The sequence below is a fragment of the Mobula hypostoma genome, chromosome 15, assembly GCF_963921235.1.
Source record: "Mobula hypostoma chromosome 15, sMobHyp1.1, whole genome shotgun sequence".
NCBI lineage: Eukaryota > Metazoa > Chordata > Chondrichthyes > Myliobatiformes > Myliobatidae > Mobula > Mobula hypostoma.
In genome coordinates, this window is record NC_086111.1 from 70,191,205 (window position 1) to 70,203,891 (window position 12,687).

The 12,687-nt window shown below is 46.6% G+C and overlaps 1 protein-coding gene across 4 annotated transcripts in view; it reads right to left on the bottom strand.

Annotated features, from left to right (window-relative positions):
• Window positions 1–12,687, bottom strand: part of LOC134356953 (plexin-A1-like) — a 462,148-nt gene that overhangs the window by 375,638 nt on the left and 73,823 nt on the right. For all 4 annotated transcript variants that reach the window (XM_063068230.1, XM_063068229.1, XM_063068231.1 and 1 more), the window contains exon 2: window positions 231–1,522. In XM_063068230.1, the coding sequence (XP_062924300.1) occupies window positions 231–1,391 (1,161 nt within the window). In that variant the 5' untranslated portion in view covers window positions 1,392–1,522. The remainder of the gene's footprint in view (window positions 1–230; window positions 1,523–12,687) is intronic.

The following is a 12,687-nucleotide window of genomic DNA, read 5'->3' on the forward strand; positions in this document are numbered from 1 at the left end:
CCATATCTTATAGCCAATGTTGATTCCTCCAAGACCCCTGCCGTCCAATTTAACTATGGTCAACTTAATTGTGGCGAATTCAAATGAAGTTTTCCACTGTACCTCAGTACATAGAATAATAATAACTGAATCCACTGCTATTTCACCTACCTATCCAAGGCTTTACGGAACTTGGAGCAACCAGATGAAACCCATGCGGAATTTGGAAAGTAATCAAGTCTGGTACTCACGGAATTTATGCAGGCCAGTTCCTTGTTGAGTAGCCAGGGCAACGAGAGCTTCCCTTCCCCCCGGTAGCAGGACTGGATCCTGTCCTTAATCTTCTCCTTAATCTTCCTCAACGTGAACAAGCAGAGGGCTGACTCCTTGGGCGGCTTCATCCGGTTCTTCTGCCCCTGGGAGAAGACGGTGAAGAGGATGTCCTCCTTTTCAGAGATCTTCAGGGACCGAGCCAGGTACTTGCCCGGTTTGGCCAGGTAGGCGTCCTGAATGAGCCGATACTCCACGCCATCCTTCAGGCAGCCAATGGGAAACTCGACGTAGGAGTAGAACTTGGGGTCGCCCACGCACAGCCGGACGATCTTTGAGGTGAAGAACTGCTCGCCACTGGAATCCGGTGACGTTAGCTGGGTGTCGAGTTGAAGGGTCAGGTAGTAGACGAACTGCTCACTGCTGAAGCTGTAGATGTAGTAGATATCAAAGGCCGGGAACTTGGACAGCGTGTCCGATGGGATCTTCAGCTGTGAGGACACAAACTCATCCTGGTAGACAAAGCCAAACATCTCCGCGTTCTCCTCGTTGACCATCAGCTTCCGGCTGGAGAGGGTGGGGAAGTACTCCGACTTGCCATCGATAGGCGTGCCAATGAAGAGTTTGTTGTTGGTGCTGTTGGGGCCGGAGATGATTACACCAGACATGGTAGCCGCCTCACTAACGCTAGACAGGTAGTGCTCCTTCCGGTGGTGCGGCTCCCCCAACTTGAAGAGATCATCCAGCCGCAGGAACTGGCAGATGCCTTGGAAGGTGCTCCCGCAGGCGATGAGGCGGTTCTGGGCGTAGTCTATGAGCAGGAGCTTGTTGACATTGCGGGTGAGGGACAGCGGATGGGGGCAGGATTGCACGCTGGGCGGCGGGTAGCAGCGCACATTGTCCTCCACGGGACCCGTAACATGGGAGCGCAGCAAGGTCAGGTTGCCCGCCAACTTATAGATCCTGTCCACGGCCCCCACGTAGACCACCCCCGTCCCCTGGTGGACCGCGAGGTGGGTCAGGCTGGTATCGGAGGCTCCGAAGGTCCTGAAAGGCGGGCGGGCCCCGGTTGCCGGGGCAACAAGGACCAGGTGGGATACCAGGTGGAAGGCCCACAGATAGCCAGTCCACCGCTCCGCCATCCCGCTCCCCAGCGCCGTCTCTCTCTCTCCCGCCTCCTGCCGCCACTCGGACGTAGTAGACCCTGCGAGACCACTTGCTCGGGAAAGCCCCCTCGCCTATGTCATCCTCCCGGCCGGAGAGGTGGCGGACGCTGCAAGAGAAGGAGAACTTCATTAAAACCGCTGTCCACGTGGAGCTTGTACGCCCTCCCATCACTACAACCCCTCCAGCACTCCTGAAGTGGGTCGATCAGTCAGTATAAACTACCTTCAGTGTTGGGGCAGCTGCTGAAGGGAGTGGGATGGATAATAACGAGTGCCTGCGAGAGCGAATAAGGGGAGAAGTAGGGTTGATCCAACCTCGCAATAGACTGGCGTCTTATCCGGGAGTGGGGGGGGGGGGAGGGGAGTCTCATACTCTCAGTCGCTTCACGCCACGGAAACCGGCATAAGCACTGGCCTGATGAGCCTATAAGACTCAGGACAGACTTTAACTTTAACTAGGGTTGATCCAAGTGCTGACATGGACTTGATGGGCCAAATAGCCTCCTACAGTACGAAAGTACAATAATATGAATATTAAGGAGGTCTTCAGTTTCATGAAACTTGTTCCAAACCATCAATCTAATGGAGGAACCCCAATGGCTCATGGAGTCACACAGCACAGGACACGCCCTTTGGCCCAAATGGTCCATAGTAACCACGATTCCCATCTAAACCAGCCCAATTTAAAGATTAGCTTTAATTGTCATATGTACATCGAAACACACGATAAATCAATGCCCAAACACCATCTTCCCCTCATATAAAAAATGCTGTTGAACTCAGCAGGCCAGGCAGCATCTCTAGGAAGAGATACAGTCGATGTTCCGGGCCGAGACCTGACGAAGGGTCTCGGCCCGAAACGTCGACTGTACCTTTTCCTAGAGATGCTGCTTGGCCTGCTGCGTTCACCAGCATTTGTTGTGTGCGTTGCTTGAATTTCCAGCATCCGCAGATTTCCTCGTGTTTGCGCTTCTCCTCATATTCTCACTTATTTACGGAATCTTGACCTCTGCATCTAATTAGTGATTTAGCCTCCACAGATTTCTAGGGGAGGCCAAAAAGAAATGATTGAGAGGCAAAGCAAGCTCAATTAAAGCACCGGCATTCCTCTCAGGCAGGTGTTCTCAAACTATGTTATTCCATGGAATCCTCCCATTAACTGAGGCCAGCCTGAGAATTCTGCTCTTGGGAAACACGTTGTACTGTTTTCCACATAAACCAATATGTAAAGTTCCCAGGATCGGGTGCGGGGTCTTGAAGGCTCTGCCCACAGCCTGCTGAAGTGGGTAAGACTCGTACTCCTTAGCCAAGCTGAGGTATATGTGCCTGTCCAATTAACATATGGTGCCACCTGGTTTATCCAGGTCGTCAGTGGGGTAGGACCTGACATTCTCTACGTCCATTGGTGACTCCAATCCTAGACCAACACAGCTGACCCTTCTGAAATGGGTGAACTATCTTCCTGGTCAGAGGACAAACAGCAATAATGCTCATGTCCAAGTTTGATAACGTCCCAATGAATTAAATTCTTCATTGTTATAATTTTGGAGCACTTGTCTGGGGGCCCGGCATAACATCTAAAACTTTCACAAACTTCTGCAGGTGTGTGGTGGAGAGCCCACTGACTACCTGCATCACAGCCTATTACAGAAAGGAAAAGCCTACAAAAAGTAGTGGAAACAACACAGTCCACAGGTAAAGTTCTCCCACCACTCAGCACATCTACAGGAAGCACTGTGACAGGAAAACTCCATCCATCGTCACGGAACCCCACCACTCAAGATCATGCTCTCTTCTCACTGCTACCATCAGGACAAGGTACAGGCACCTCAGGACTCACACCACCAGGTTCAGAAACAGTTATTACCCTTCAACCATCAGGTGCTTGGACCAGAGGGGATAATCTCACCCATCCCATCATTTAACTGTTTTCACAACCAATGCGTGTTGGCACGTGGCCAAGTGGTTAAGGCGTCGGTCTAGTGATCTGAAGGTCGCTAGTTCGAACCTCAGCTGAGGCAGCGTGTTGTGTCCTTGAGCAAGGCACTTAACCACACATTTCTCTGCAACGACACCGGTGCCAAGCTGTATGGGTCCTAATGCCCTTCCCTTAGACAACATCGGTGGCGTGGAGAGGGGAGACTTGCAGCATGGGCAACTGCCGGTCTTCCATACAACCTTGCCCAGGCCTGAGCCCTGAAAACCTTCCAATGTGCAAATCCATGGTCTCATGAGACTAATGGATGCCTAAAAACCAATGGACTCACTTTCAAGGACTCTTCATCTCATGTTCTCAATATTTATTGCTTATTTATTTATTATCAATTGTTTCTTTTTGTATTGGTACAGTTTACTGCCTTTTGCAGACAGGCTGAACACCCAAGTTGATGCGGTCTTCCATCGATTCTATTATGGTAATTATTCTAGTATGAATTCATTCCCACAAGTATTCCCACAAGAAAATGAATCTGAGGATTGCATGTGGTGACATATATGTACTTTGATAATAAATTTACTTGGAACCTTGATTTAAGATGAGAGAAAGCCAGTGGAAGATGTTTAAGGCACATTGGAGGGACGAGGGGTCTTGGCCTGAGAAGTCGACTCCTTATTCCCCTCCACAGACCCTGCTGAGTTCCTATTATTTGTGTGTTGCTCAGACGGAAAGTTATTGTGTTCAGCAGGACTGATTTGGGGTCTAGTGTGATCCTTCCTTCGAAACATAATAATCTCAAAAAAACCCCACCCCCCAAACTATCATAAAGCCATAAGACACAGGAGCAAAATTAGGCCATTTGGCCCATCAAGTCTGCTCTGCTGTTCCAGCTTGGCTGATTTATTATGCTTCTCAACCCCATTCTCCTGCCTTCTCCCCATAACCTTTGATGCCCTGACTAATCACAAATGTATCAACCTCTACTTTAAATACTCCTACTGACTTGGCCTCCACAGCTGTCTGTGGCAATGAATTCCACAGATTCACCGCACCCTGGCTAAAGATATTCCCCCTCATCTTTATTCTACCGATGTTTGGCTTAATCTTCCCGATGGATGCATCAATTCTGTATATTGGGAAGCTGATCGATAGAAACAGCAAACTGCTGGCCAGATTTCTCTCTGGTATTTTCCTTATTGTTGTCAAAGCCAATTATCCCATTTGGGCAACAGGCCAGAGACATGTAAAGAGCGCGAGAGACTGGGTCCTGTTATTGGGCAAAGAGATTGATGTAAAAGCTTGTGCAGTCTAGTAGCCTCTTTACAGGAAGGATGTGGTAGCTTTGGAGAGGGTACAGAAGAGGCTAGACCATTGTGTCTAAAACATTAGAGCTGAATTAACTCTTTCAGCTCTATCTGCTCTACCATTTGACCACAGCTATATTTATTATCCCTCTCAATTCCATCTCCTGCCTGCCCCACGTAAACTTCAACACCCTTACTCAGGTCCGATACAATACTACCTGGATTCGAGGGCATTTTCCCCTACCGCCACACCTGGCAACGCGTTCCCAGGTACCTAGCACTCTGAGTTATTTCATCAATAATTTTTTTTAATGAGATTTGCATCCAGATTTATTATAAATGGCATAAGGACCAGAGGGCAGAAGACAACAAGTCAGTTTGTAATTCCTCGAGAGAGAGATTCAACCAGCAGGCCCTCGAACCAGAGGGGATAACTTCATTCAACTTCACTTGGCCCATCACTGAACTGTTCCCACAACCTATGGACTCAAGTTTCAAAGACTCTTTATCTCATGTTCTCGATACACACTGCTTATTTATTTATTATCATTATTTCATTTTTCTATTTGCATAGTTTGTCATCTTCTACAATGATTGAACACCCAGGTTGAGTGGTCTTTCAATCATTTTGTTAAGGTTACTATTCTATAGATTTATTGAGAATGCCCACAAGAAAATGAATCTCAGGGTCGTATATGCTGACATACATGTACTTTGATAATAAAATACACTTTGAACTTTGATAAAATGCTTGAATATGGGTTGGGGGGGGAGTTTGCAGCGATGTGGAGGAAATGAGTGGAGACTTGTGACGAACTGAAAAGCAAGCCTTTGTATTAAAAACACATGCAACTGAACATTAGCAAATGGGTTAAAGAAATAAGTTTTTTTTTGTCACACGTACATAGAAACAAAGAGTGGAATGCATTGTTTGATTTGAACCAAATCAGCGAGGATGGTACTGGGGGAGGCCCACAAATGTCACCATGCCTCCAGTGCTAACAGAGCACGCTCACAACTCACTGACCCTAACCTGTACGCCTATGGAATATCAGAGGAAACTGGAGCACCCGGAGGAAACCCAGCGGTCTTGGGGGGAGATGGTACAAACTCCCTATAGACAAGAGCAGGTATTGAACCCTGATCCTGCAGCTGGCGCTGTTAAGCCTTACACTAACTGCTACACTATCGTGCTGCCCTCTCTCTGAGCCCCTGGCATGGCCTGTGCCCTGCATACAGTGCAAAGCTGAAAGTTTAAGCTGCTGTTTAGAACATAAAACCTGAAAGAGCATCAAGCCCTTCGGCCCACGATGTAGTCCCGAATTACAATACTCTACCAAAGTCTTGGGCAGGTGTTCAAGACCCAGTACTGTATATTGACTTTCCTGTTACCAAATAACACTTAATACTCACCATCATTTTGTGCCATTTTGTATGATCATGGCCTTGACCATGATTGTTCTTGGCAAATTTTTCTACAGACCTAGTTTGCCACTGCCTTCTTCTGAGCAGTGTCTTTACAAAATGGGTGACCCCCAGCCACTATCACTACTCTTCAGAGATTGTCTGCCTGGCATCAGTGGTCACATACCCAGGACTTGTGATCTGCACCAGCTGCTCATACGACCATCCACCACCTGCCCCCATGGCTTTCTATGGCCCTGATCGGGGGCTAGGCAGGTGCTACACCTTGCCCAAGGGTGACCTGTAGGCTAGCGGAGGGACGGAGCACCTTTCACCTCCTTTGGTAGGGACGTATTTCCACCCCACCATCCTAACACTTAACACTACTAAGCTAACTGTTTCCCAACCACCTTCCTATTTTAACCAACATACAGTGCTGTGCAGAATTCTTAGACAGAGATATATATATATATATATATATATATCTAGGCCGCCCAAGTCTTTTGCACAGTGTTGTAATTAAATAATCAAGCCCAATTAAACTCTCTTCTGTTTGCACAATATCCATATCCTTCTAATCTCTGAACGTTTGTGCACGTATCGGAGAACTTTGTGAATGCCCCTCTCGCATGTGCTTGAACAGGAAGCAGAATCAGGTTTATCACTATCACTGACACGTGTCGTGAGATTGTGTTGTTTTGCGGCAGCAGTACAGTACATCAAAATAAATACATGTGTACAAGTTACATGAGTAGTGCAAAAAGCAATCAAAAAGAGTCAGGCAGTGCTCATGGACTATTCAGAAACCTGATGGCGCCAGGGAAGGGGAACCATTCGTAAATCATTGAGCGTGCGACTTCCAAGAATAAGTAACTTGCATCTGATTTCAAACAGGCGATTTGAAACCGCAGCCACTTAGACCCCTACTGGACCGGCCCGGTATCAAGAGGATTTGGAGGCTAAGATGTTCAGACACTGGTACAGACCACTGCCCCAGTCACCCACCACCCTCCGTCTGTTAAAAAACAAACATCCACTTTCAACCTTTCACCCTCTCAACGTCACTCCATGCCCTTTGTTGAGTTGGGGGCTCGCAAAAGGTATGATCCCTAACTCCCTCTCAGATCTTCCACAAGATACAATAAATTAGGCTAAAGTGATTGAAACTTCAGCTCCAGTTCCTATTTTCTTGCACCTAATTAATTATAGAACAGTACAAGACAAGAACAGACCCTTCTGCCTACGATATCTGTACCAAACATGGCACCAAATTAAACTAATTCACTTCTGCCTGCACATGATCCATACCCCTCCGTTCTCTGCATATCCAAAAGCATCTAAACACCTTCACCTTTTTCATCGATCAGTTCTCACTTCAAACCCCCTCACCTGGTTTGTCCTATCTCCTTTTAGCATATAGTCGTTCCCTCCCCCCACTTTCTTTCCAGTCCTGAGGAAGGGTCTTGGCTGGAAGCACAAATTGTTTATTCATTTCCATAGGTGCTGCCCAAGCTGCTGATTCCTCCAGCGTTTTGCGGGTGCTACTCTGACGCACGCTTCTACCGCGCGCGGGCCCTGGCACCCCGGGTCAGTCACCCGCCACTCTGGGGCGGCTGCCGGGCATGGCAGCTAGCGTAACGCTTTGCAGCACGAGTGACCTGGGTTCAATTCCCATTTCTGTCTGTAAGGAGTGGACCACGGGAGAAAGGGGAGGAGGGAGGGAGGTAACAGGCCGGTGAGAAGGAGGAAGAGGGGAGCCAGAATGAGGAATGGGAAAAGAGAGGTCGCTGGGGGGGGGGGGGGGGGAGAAACTACCAGACGTTACAGAAATCGACGTTCATGACGTCAGGTTGCAGGCTACCTGGATGAAATGCGGCAGTAGGTGAGGCCATGGACCAACATGTCGGAACAGGAATGGAATTTAAACAGCTAGCCACTGGGAAATCCTGCTTGATGCGGATGTAGGGAAGGAGTGAGGTTGTGGAAGCAGCATTTCTGCAGTCCTGCTTTCCCATGCATCTTTTTTAAAAGACCTTGAGCTATTTCCCACTTGAGAATTTTTTTGCTTGTACCAGTGCCCCATCAGAGTAACCTCCAAATCCTCCTGACAACAGGAGGGGTCAAAGTGGCTGCCGTTTCAAGTTCTCCCATTTGAAATTAGACGCAAGTTACTTATTCTTGGAAGTCGTCTCAACGAGCCCAGGGAAACTGAAATGTGGGTTGCAGTGCGGTGCAAGCAGAATTTGATTCCGCCTTGAGTTTTGCAGCGATTCCTGGGCTCGATATTTATTGAGCACTGCCGTGACATTGGCTCGAATTCCCCTGAGCAAGCCCAATTGTCTTCTGCTGTCTTGACCGGAAATGAGTGAGGTTATTTATAGGGCCTCAGTGGAGACGGATGCAAGGTAGGATTTCACTCATCAGTAGATTGGTGGTGTGCAGCTGAGAAGATTGAGACGGTGAATTACCGGCTCTGAACTCACATTCTTTAGGATCTGGCTGTCTGCCAAGCCTCCTGTGCATGACTTTGACCCTCGGTATCGCTATAACCTCTTGAGTTCGCTGAGCACCTGAGCCATGCCATTCAGTAATGTATAAGCATCTGGCATCCGCCCCCCCCCCCCACCCCGGTCTCACCTGTCACCACCCAGCTTTATACTTTATACTTTATTGTCGCCAAACAATTGATGCTAGAACGTACAATCATCACAGCGATATTTGATTCTGCGCTTCCTGCTCCCTGGATTACAAATATTAAATATTAAAAATAGTAAAACATAGTAAATATTAAAAATTTAGATTATAAATCAGAACTAGAAAATAGAAAAATGGAAAGTAAGGCAGTGCAAAAAAAAACCGAGAGGCAGGTCCGGATATTTGGAGGGTACGGCCCAGATCCGGGTCTTTTCACTTCATTATCTTCCCTCTCACCCATCAGCATTCCAGTACTGAGCAAAAGTCTTGGGCACATATATATGACTGGGGTGGTTAAGAATTTCGCACAGTACTGTAGTAATTCTATGTATCGCATTGTACTGCTGCCGCAAAAAAAAACTAATTTCATGACGTATGTGAGTGAAGATAAACCTATTTCTGATATGGGTCTGAGAGTGGGAAGGGGGCAGGGAGAGGGGAGTCATGATTGGGAAAAGGTGAAGGGAGAGGGGAAGGAGCGGGAAGCACCAGAGAGACATTCTGTAATGATTAATAAATCAATTGCTTAGAATCAAATGACCTTGCCTGGTGTCTCAGGGCTGGGTGTGTCTGCACCCACACCACCACCCACCTGAGGAACTCCTTCTGTCCCACACCCCTCCCGCAGCACTCCACCTTCGCTATTCCCAACATCCTTTGCCCCTGCCAGATTTACAAACTCGCTCTCCGCTCCTCATCGACAAATACAGTTCTGTGCAAAATTCCCAGACCCCCGGCTAGATATATGTGCCGAATGCATTTGCACTGTACTGTACGCCCTCCCCACAACTTCTTATTCTGTCTTCTTCCCCCTTCCTTTCCAATCCTGATGAATGCTCTCAGCCTGAGATGCCAACCGTTTATTCCCTTCCACAAATACTGCCTGACCCGCTGAGTTCCTCCAGCATTTTGAGTGTTTTACTCTGAATTGCCGGCATCTGCAGAACCACTTGTGTATACTCTCAATGGCCACTTTATTCGATACACTTGTACACCTGCTCATTAATGCAAAGACCTAATCACCCAATCATGTGGCAGCCACTCAATGCATTAAAGCATGCAGACGCGGTCAAGAGGTTCAGCTGTTGTTCAGACCAAACAACGTGATCTAAGTGATCTTGACAGTGGAATGATTGACGGTGCCAGATGGGATGGTTTGAGTATCTCAGAAACTTCTTGATCTCTTGGGATTTTTACGTACAACAGTCAGTAGAATTTATAATCATAGTCATACTTTATTGATCCCGGGGCAAATTGGTTTTCATTACAGTTGCACCATAAATAATAAATAGTAATAAAACCATAAATGGTTATATAGTAATATGTAAATTATGCCAGGAAATAAGTCCAGGACCAGCCTATTGGCTCAGGGTGTCTGACCCTCCAAGGGAGAAGTTGTAAAGTTTGATGGCCACAGGCAGGAATGACTTCCTATGACGCTCTGTGCTGCATCTCAGTGGAATGAGTCTCTGGCTGAATGTACTCCTGTATCCCCCCAGTACATTATGTAGTGGATGGGAGACATTGTCCAAGATGGCATGCAACTTGGACAGAGAGTGGTGTAAAAAATGTATCCAGTGAGCAGCAGTTTTGTAGGTGAAAGTACCTTGTGAATAAGAGAGTTTAGAGGAGAATGGCCAGACTGGTTCAAGCTGACAGTAACTCAAATAACCATGCATCAAAGGTGGTGTGCAGGAGAGCATCTCTGAACAAACAATACCTTGAAGCTTGAAGTGGATTGGCTGCAGCAACAGAAGACCATGAAGATACACTCAGGGTATAATAGTTAGTTAGATTCAGGCGATACCTAATAAGATGGCCCCCTAGTGTGTAACCAGTGTTGAGAAAACCCGCAGAGGAGAGTTGCTGCATATCCATACTGATTATGGACTGTTGGTCAGGAGGTTCGGCCCATCACAGAACAGTAGAGTTTAGCGCAACGCCATTACAGCACCAGCGATCCAGGTTCAGTCCTGCCGCTGTCTGTAAGGAGTTTGTACGTTCTCCTCGTGACCGCATGAGTTTCCCTCAAGTTCCAGAGACGTACGGTCAGCAGATTAATTGGTCACATGCAGGTAATAGGGTGGCAGAGGCTCTTTGAGCTGAAAGGGCCTGATACCTTGCTGCATCTCTAAATAAATTTTATTCCTGTTTGTTTAATAAATTGCACAGCTAGAGGGATTCAAACCGGTATCCAGATTATTAATCCAGGGTTCCGAATTCTTATCACGAAAAATGCTGTGCTAACATACCTGTAATTATATAAATTCCTACTCACGTACAAATCTTTGGCTGCACGACAAGATAAGGCAGTTAAAAATGCACAGGGAGGCTTGGTTTTATTAATAGAGACCAGGGACAGAAGTAAAATATAGTGCATTTTTATAAATCACTTGACAGTCCTCTGTGGGGGTCAGTAGCATTCCTAAACCTCAGAGTGCACAGTATTACCAACGCGAGAAGGGGAAAATCAGAAGAGAACTACAGGTGCTGAAAATCTAATATAAAAACAGAAAATGAGACCCAGAATTAGAGGTCAAGAGTCAGGGATGAAAGGTGAAATGTTTAAGGGGAACCTGAGGTGGGGGGGCATCTTCACTTAGAGGGTGCTGAAAGCATGAAACGAGCTGCCAGCACAAGTGGTGGGCAGGGGTTCAATTTCAACTGTTACATACCTCAAGGAGATCTGTGATTTTTTTTGTGTGAGAATGATGTAATGGTCTTTTGGAGGTCACCTGATGTAATTTTCCTGCCGATGTGAGGTCACGTGATGACATGTGCACCACGGGCATATAAGGGAAGACCCCAGATGACGCAGTTAGTTTTTAGTTTTCCAGCTAGAACGTTAGTGTGTCTCCGTTTCTGTTGCGTATTTGTTTTCATAATGCAGTTTCATTTTTAAAACGGAGTGTTACGTTCTGTTGCAAGGTACAATAGGGCTGGACTGGAAATTTTTGCTAGATGTGTTGATGTACCTTTTTCCAGCAGTATTGGAGAGTGAAGACTTCATCGAAGTACAGGATATGAAGAATTAAAATAAGTCAGGAATGTTCAGCAGTTTAATAAAGGATCGACCTTGTTGAGTCTTCGTTGAAGAAGTAGCGACCTGTATCAAAGATAACTCTAGCCAAAAGAGAAGGTAGTTCATGCAAGGTGCTCTTTAGAATTTAACGTCAGTTGTTGTAAATGGTTTATTTCCTGCATCGTGAATCCTTTGGACAGAACCAACAGAAAAGTCACGTCTATGAAGAAATCCTTCTCCAGAGAAGTCTCTCCCAATTGAACGTGTAAATCGGTTGGATTTTCGAATTTACCATTTTAAGAACTGTATTTGGCTTTACTGCTTTAAGAACTGTTTTCGCATTTAATGCTTTAAGAACCAGTGCCGAGTGACGATTTGTTGAACGACTGCATAGCAGTTAACCTCCGGTTAAGGTTTTCGTTTTTTTTTATTGTTTATCTGTGTTTAATAAACGTTTGGTTGTTTTTATATAACCTGTCTCAACTGATATTCACTGTTGCCGGTTACGTAACACAACATTTAAGAGAAGTTTGGATAGGAGGGGTTTGGAGGGCTATAGTGCTGGTGCAGGTCGATGGGAGTAGGCAGTTTAAATGGTTTGGCACGGACTAGATGGGCCGAAGGGACTGTTTCTGTGCTCTATGGCTGTATAACTCTAAAATGTCAGAAACACAAACCAGGCCATACCTGTGGAAAGAGAACTAGACTTAACATTTCGGGTCAGATTCTTCGTCAGAACTGGGAGAGGAATGGAGGGGCGGATAGGAAAAGGAAAAAGAAACACAGACAGGCATTTTATCATAAACACAAGAGATTCTGCAGATGCTGGAAATCCAGAGCAACAACGCACAAAATGCTGGAGCAGCTCAGCAGGTTAGGCAGCATCTATGCAGGGAAATGAACGGTTAACAG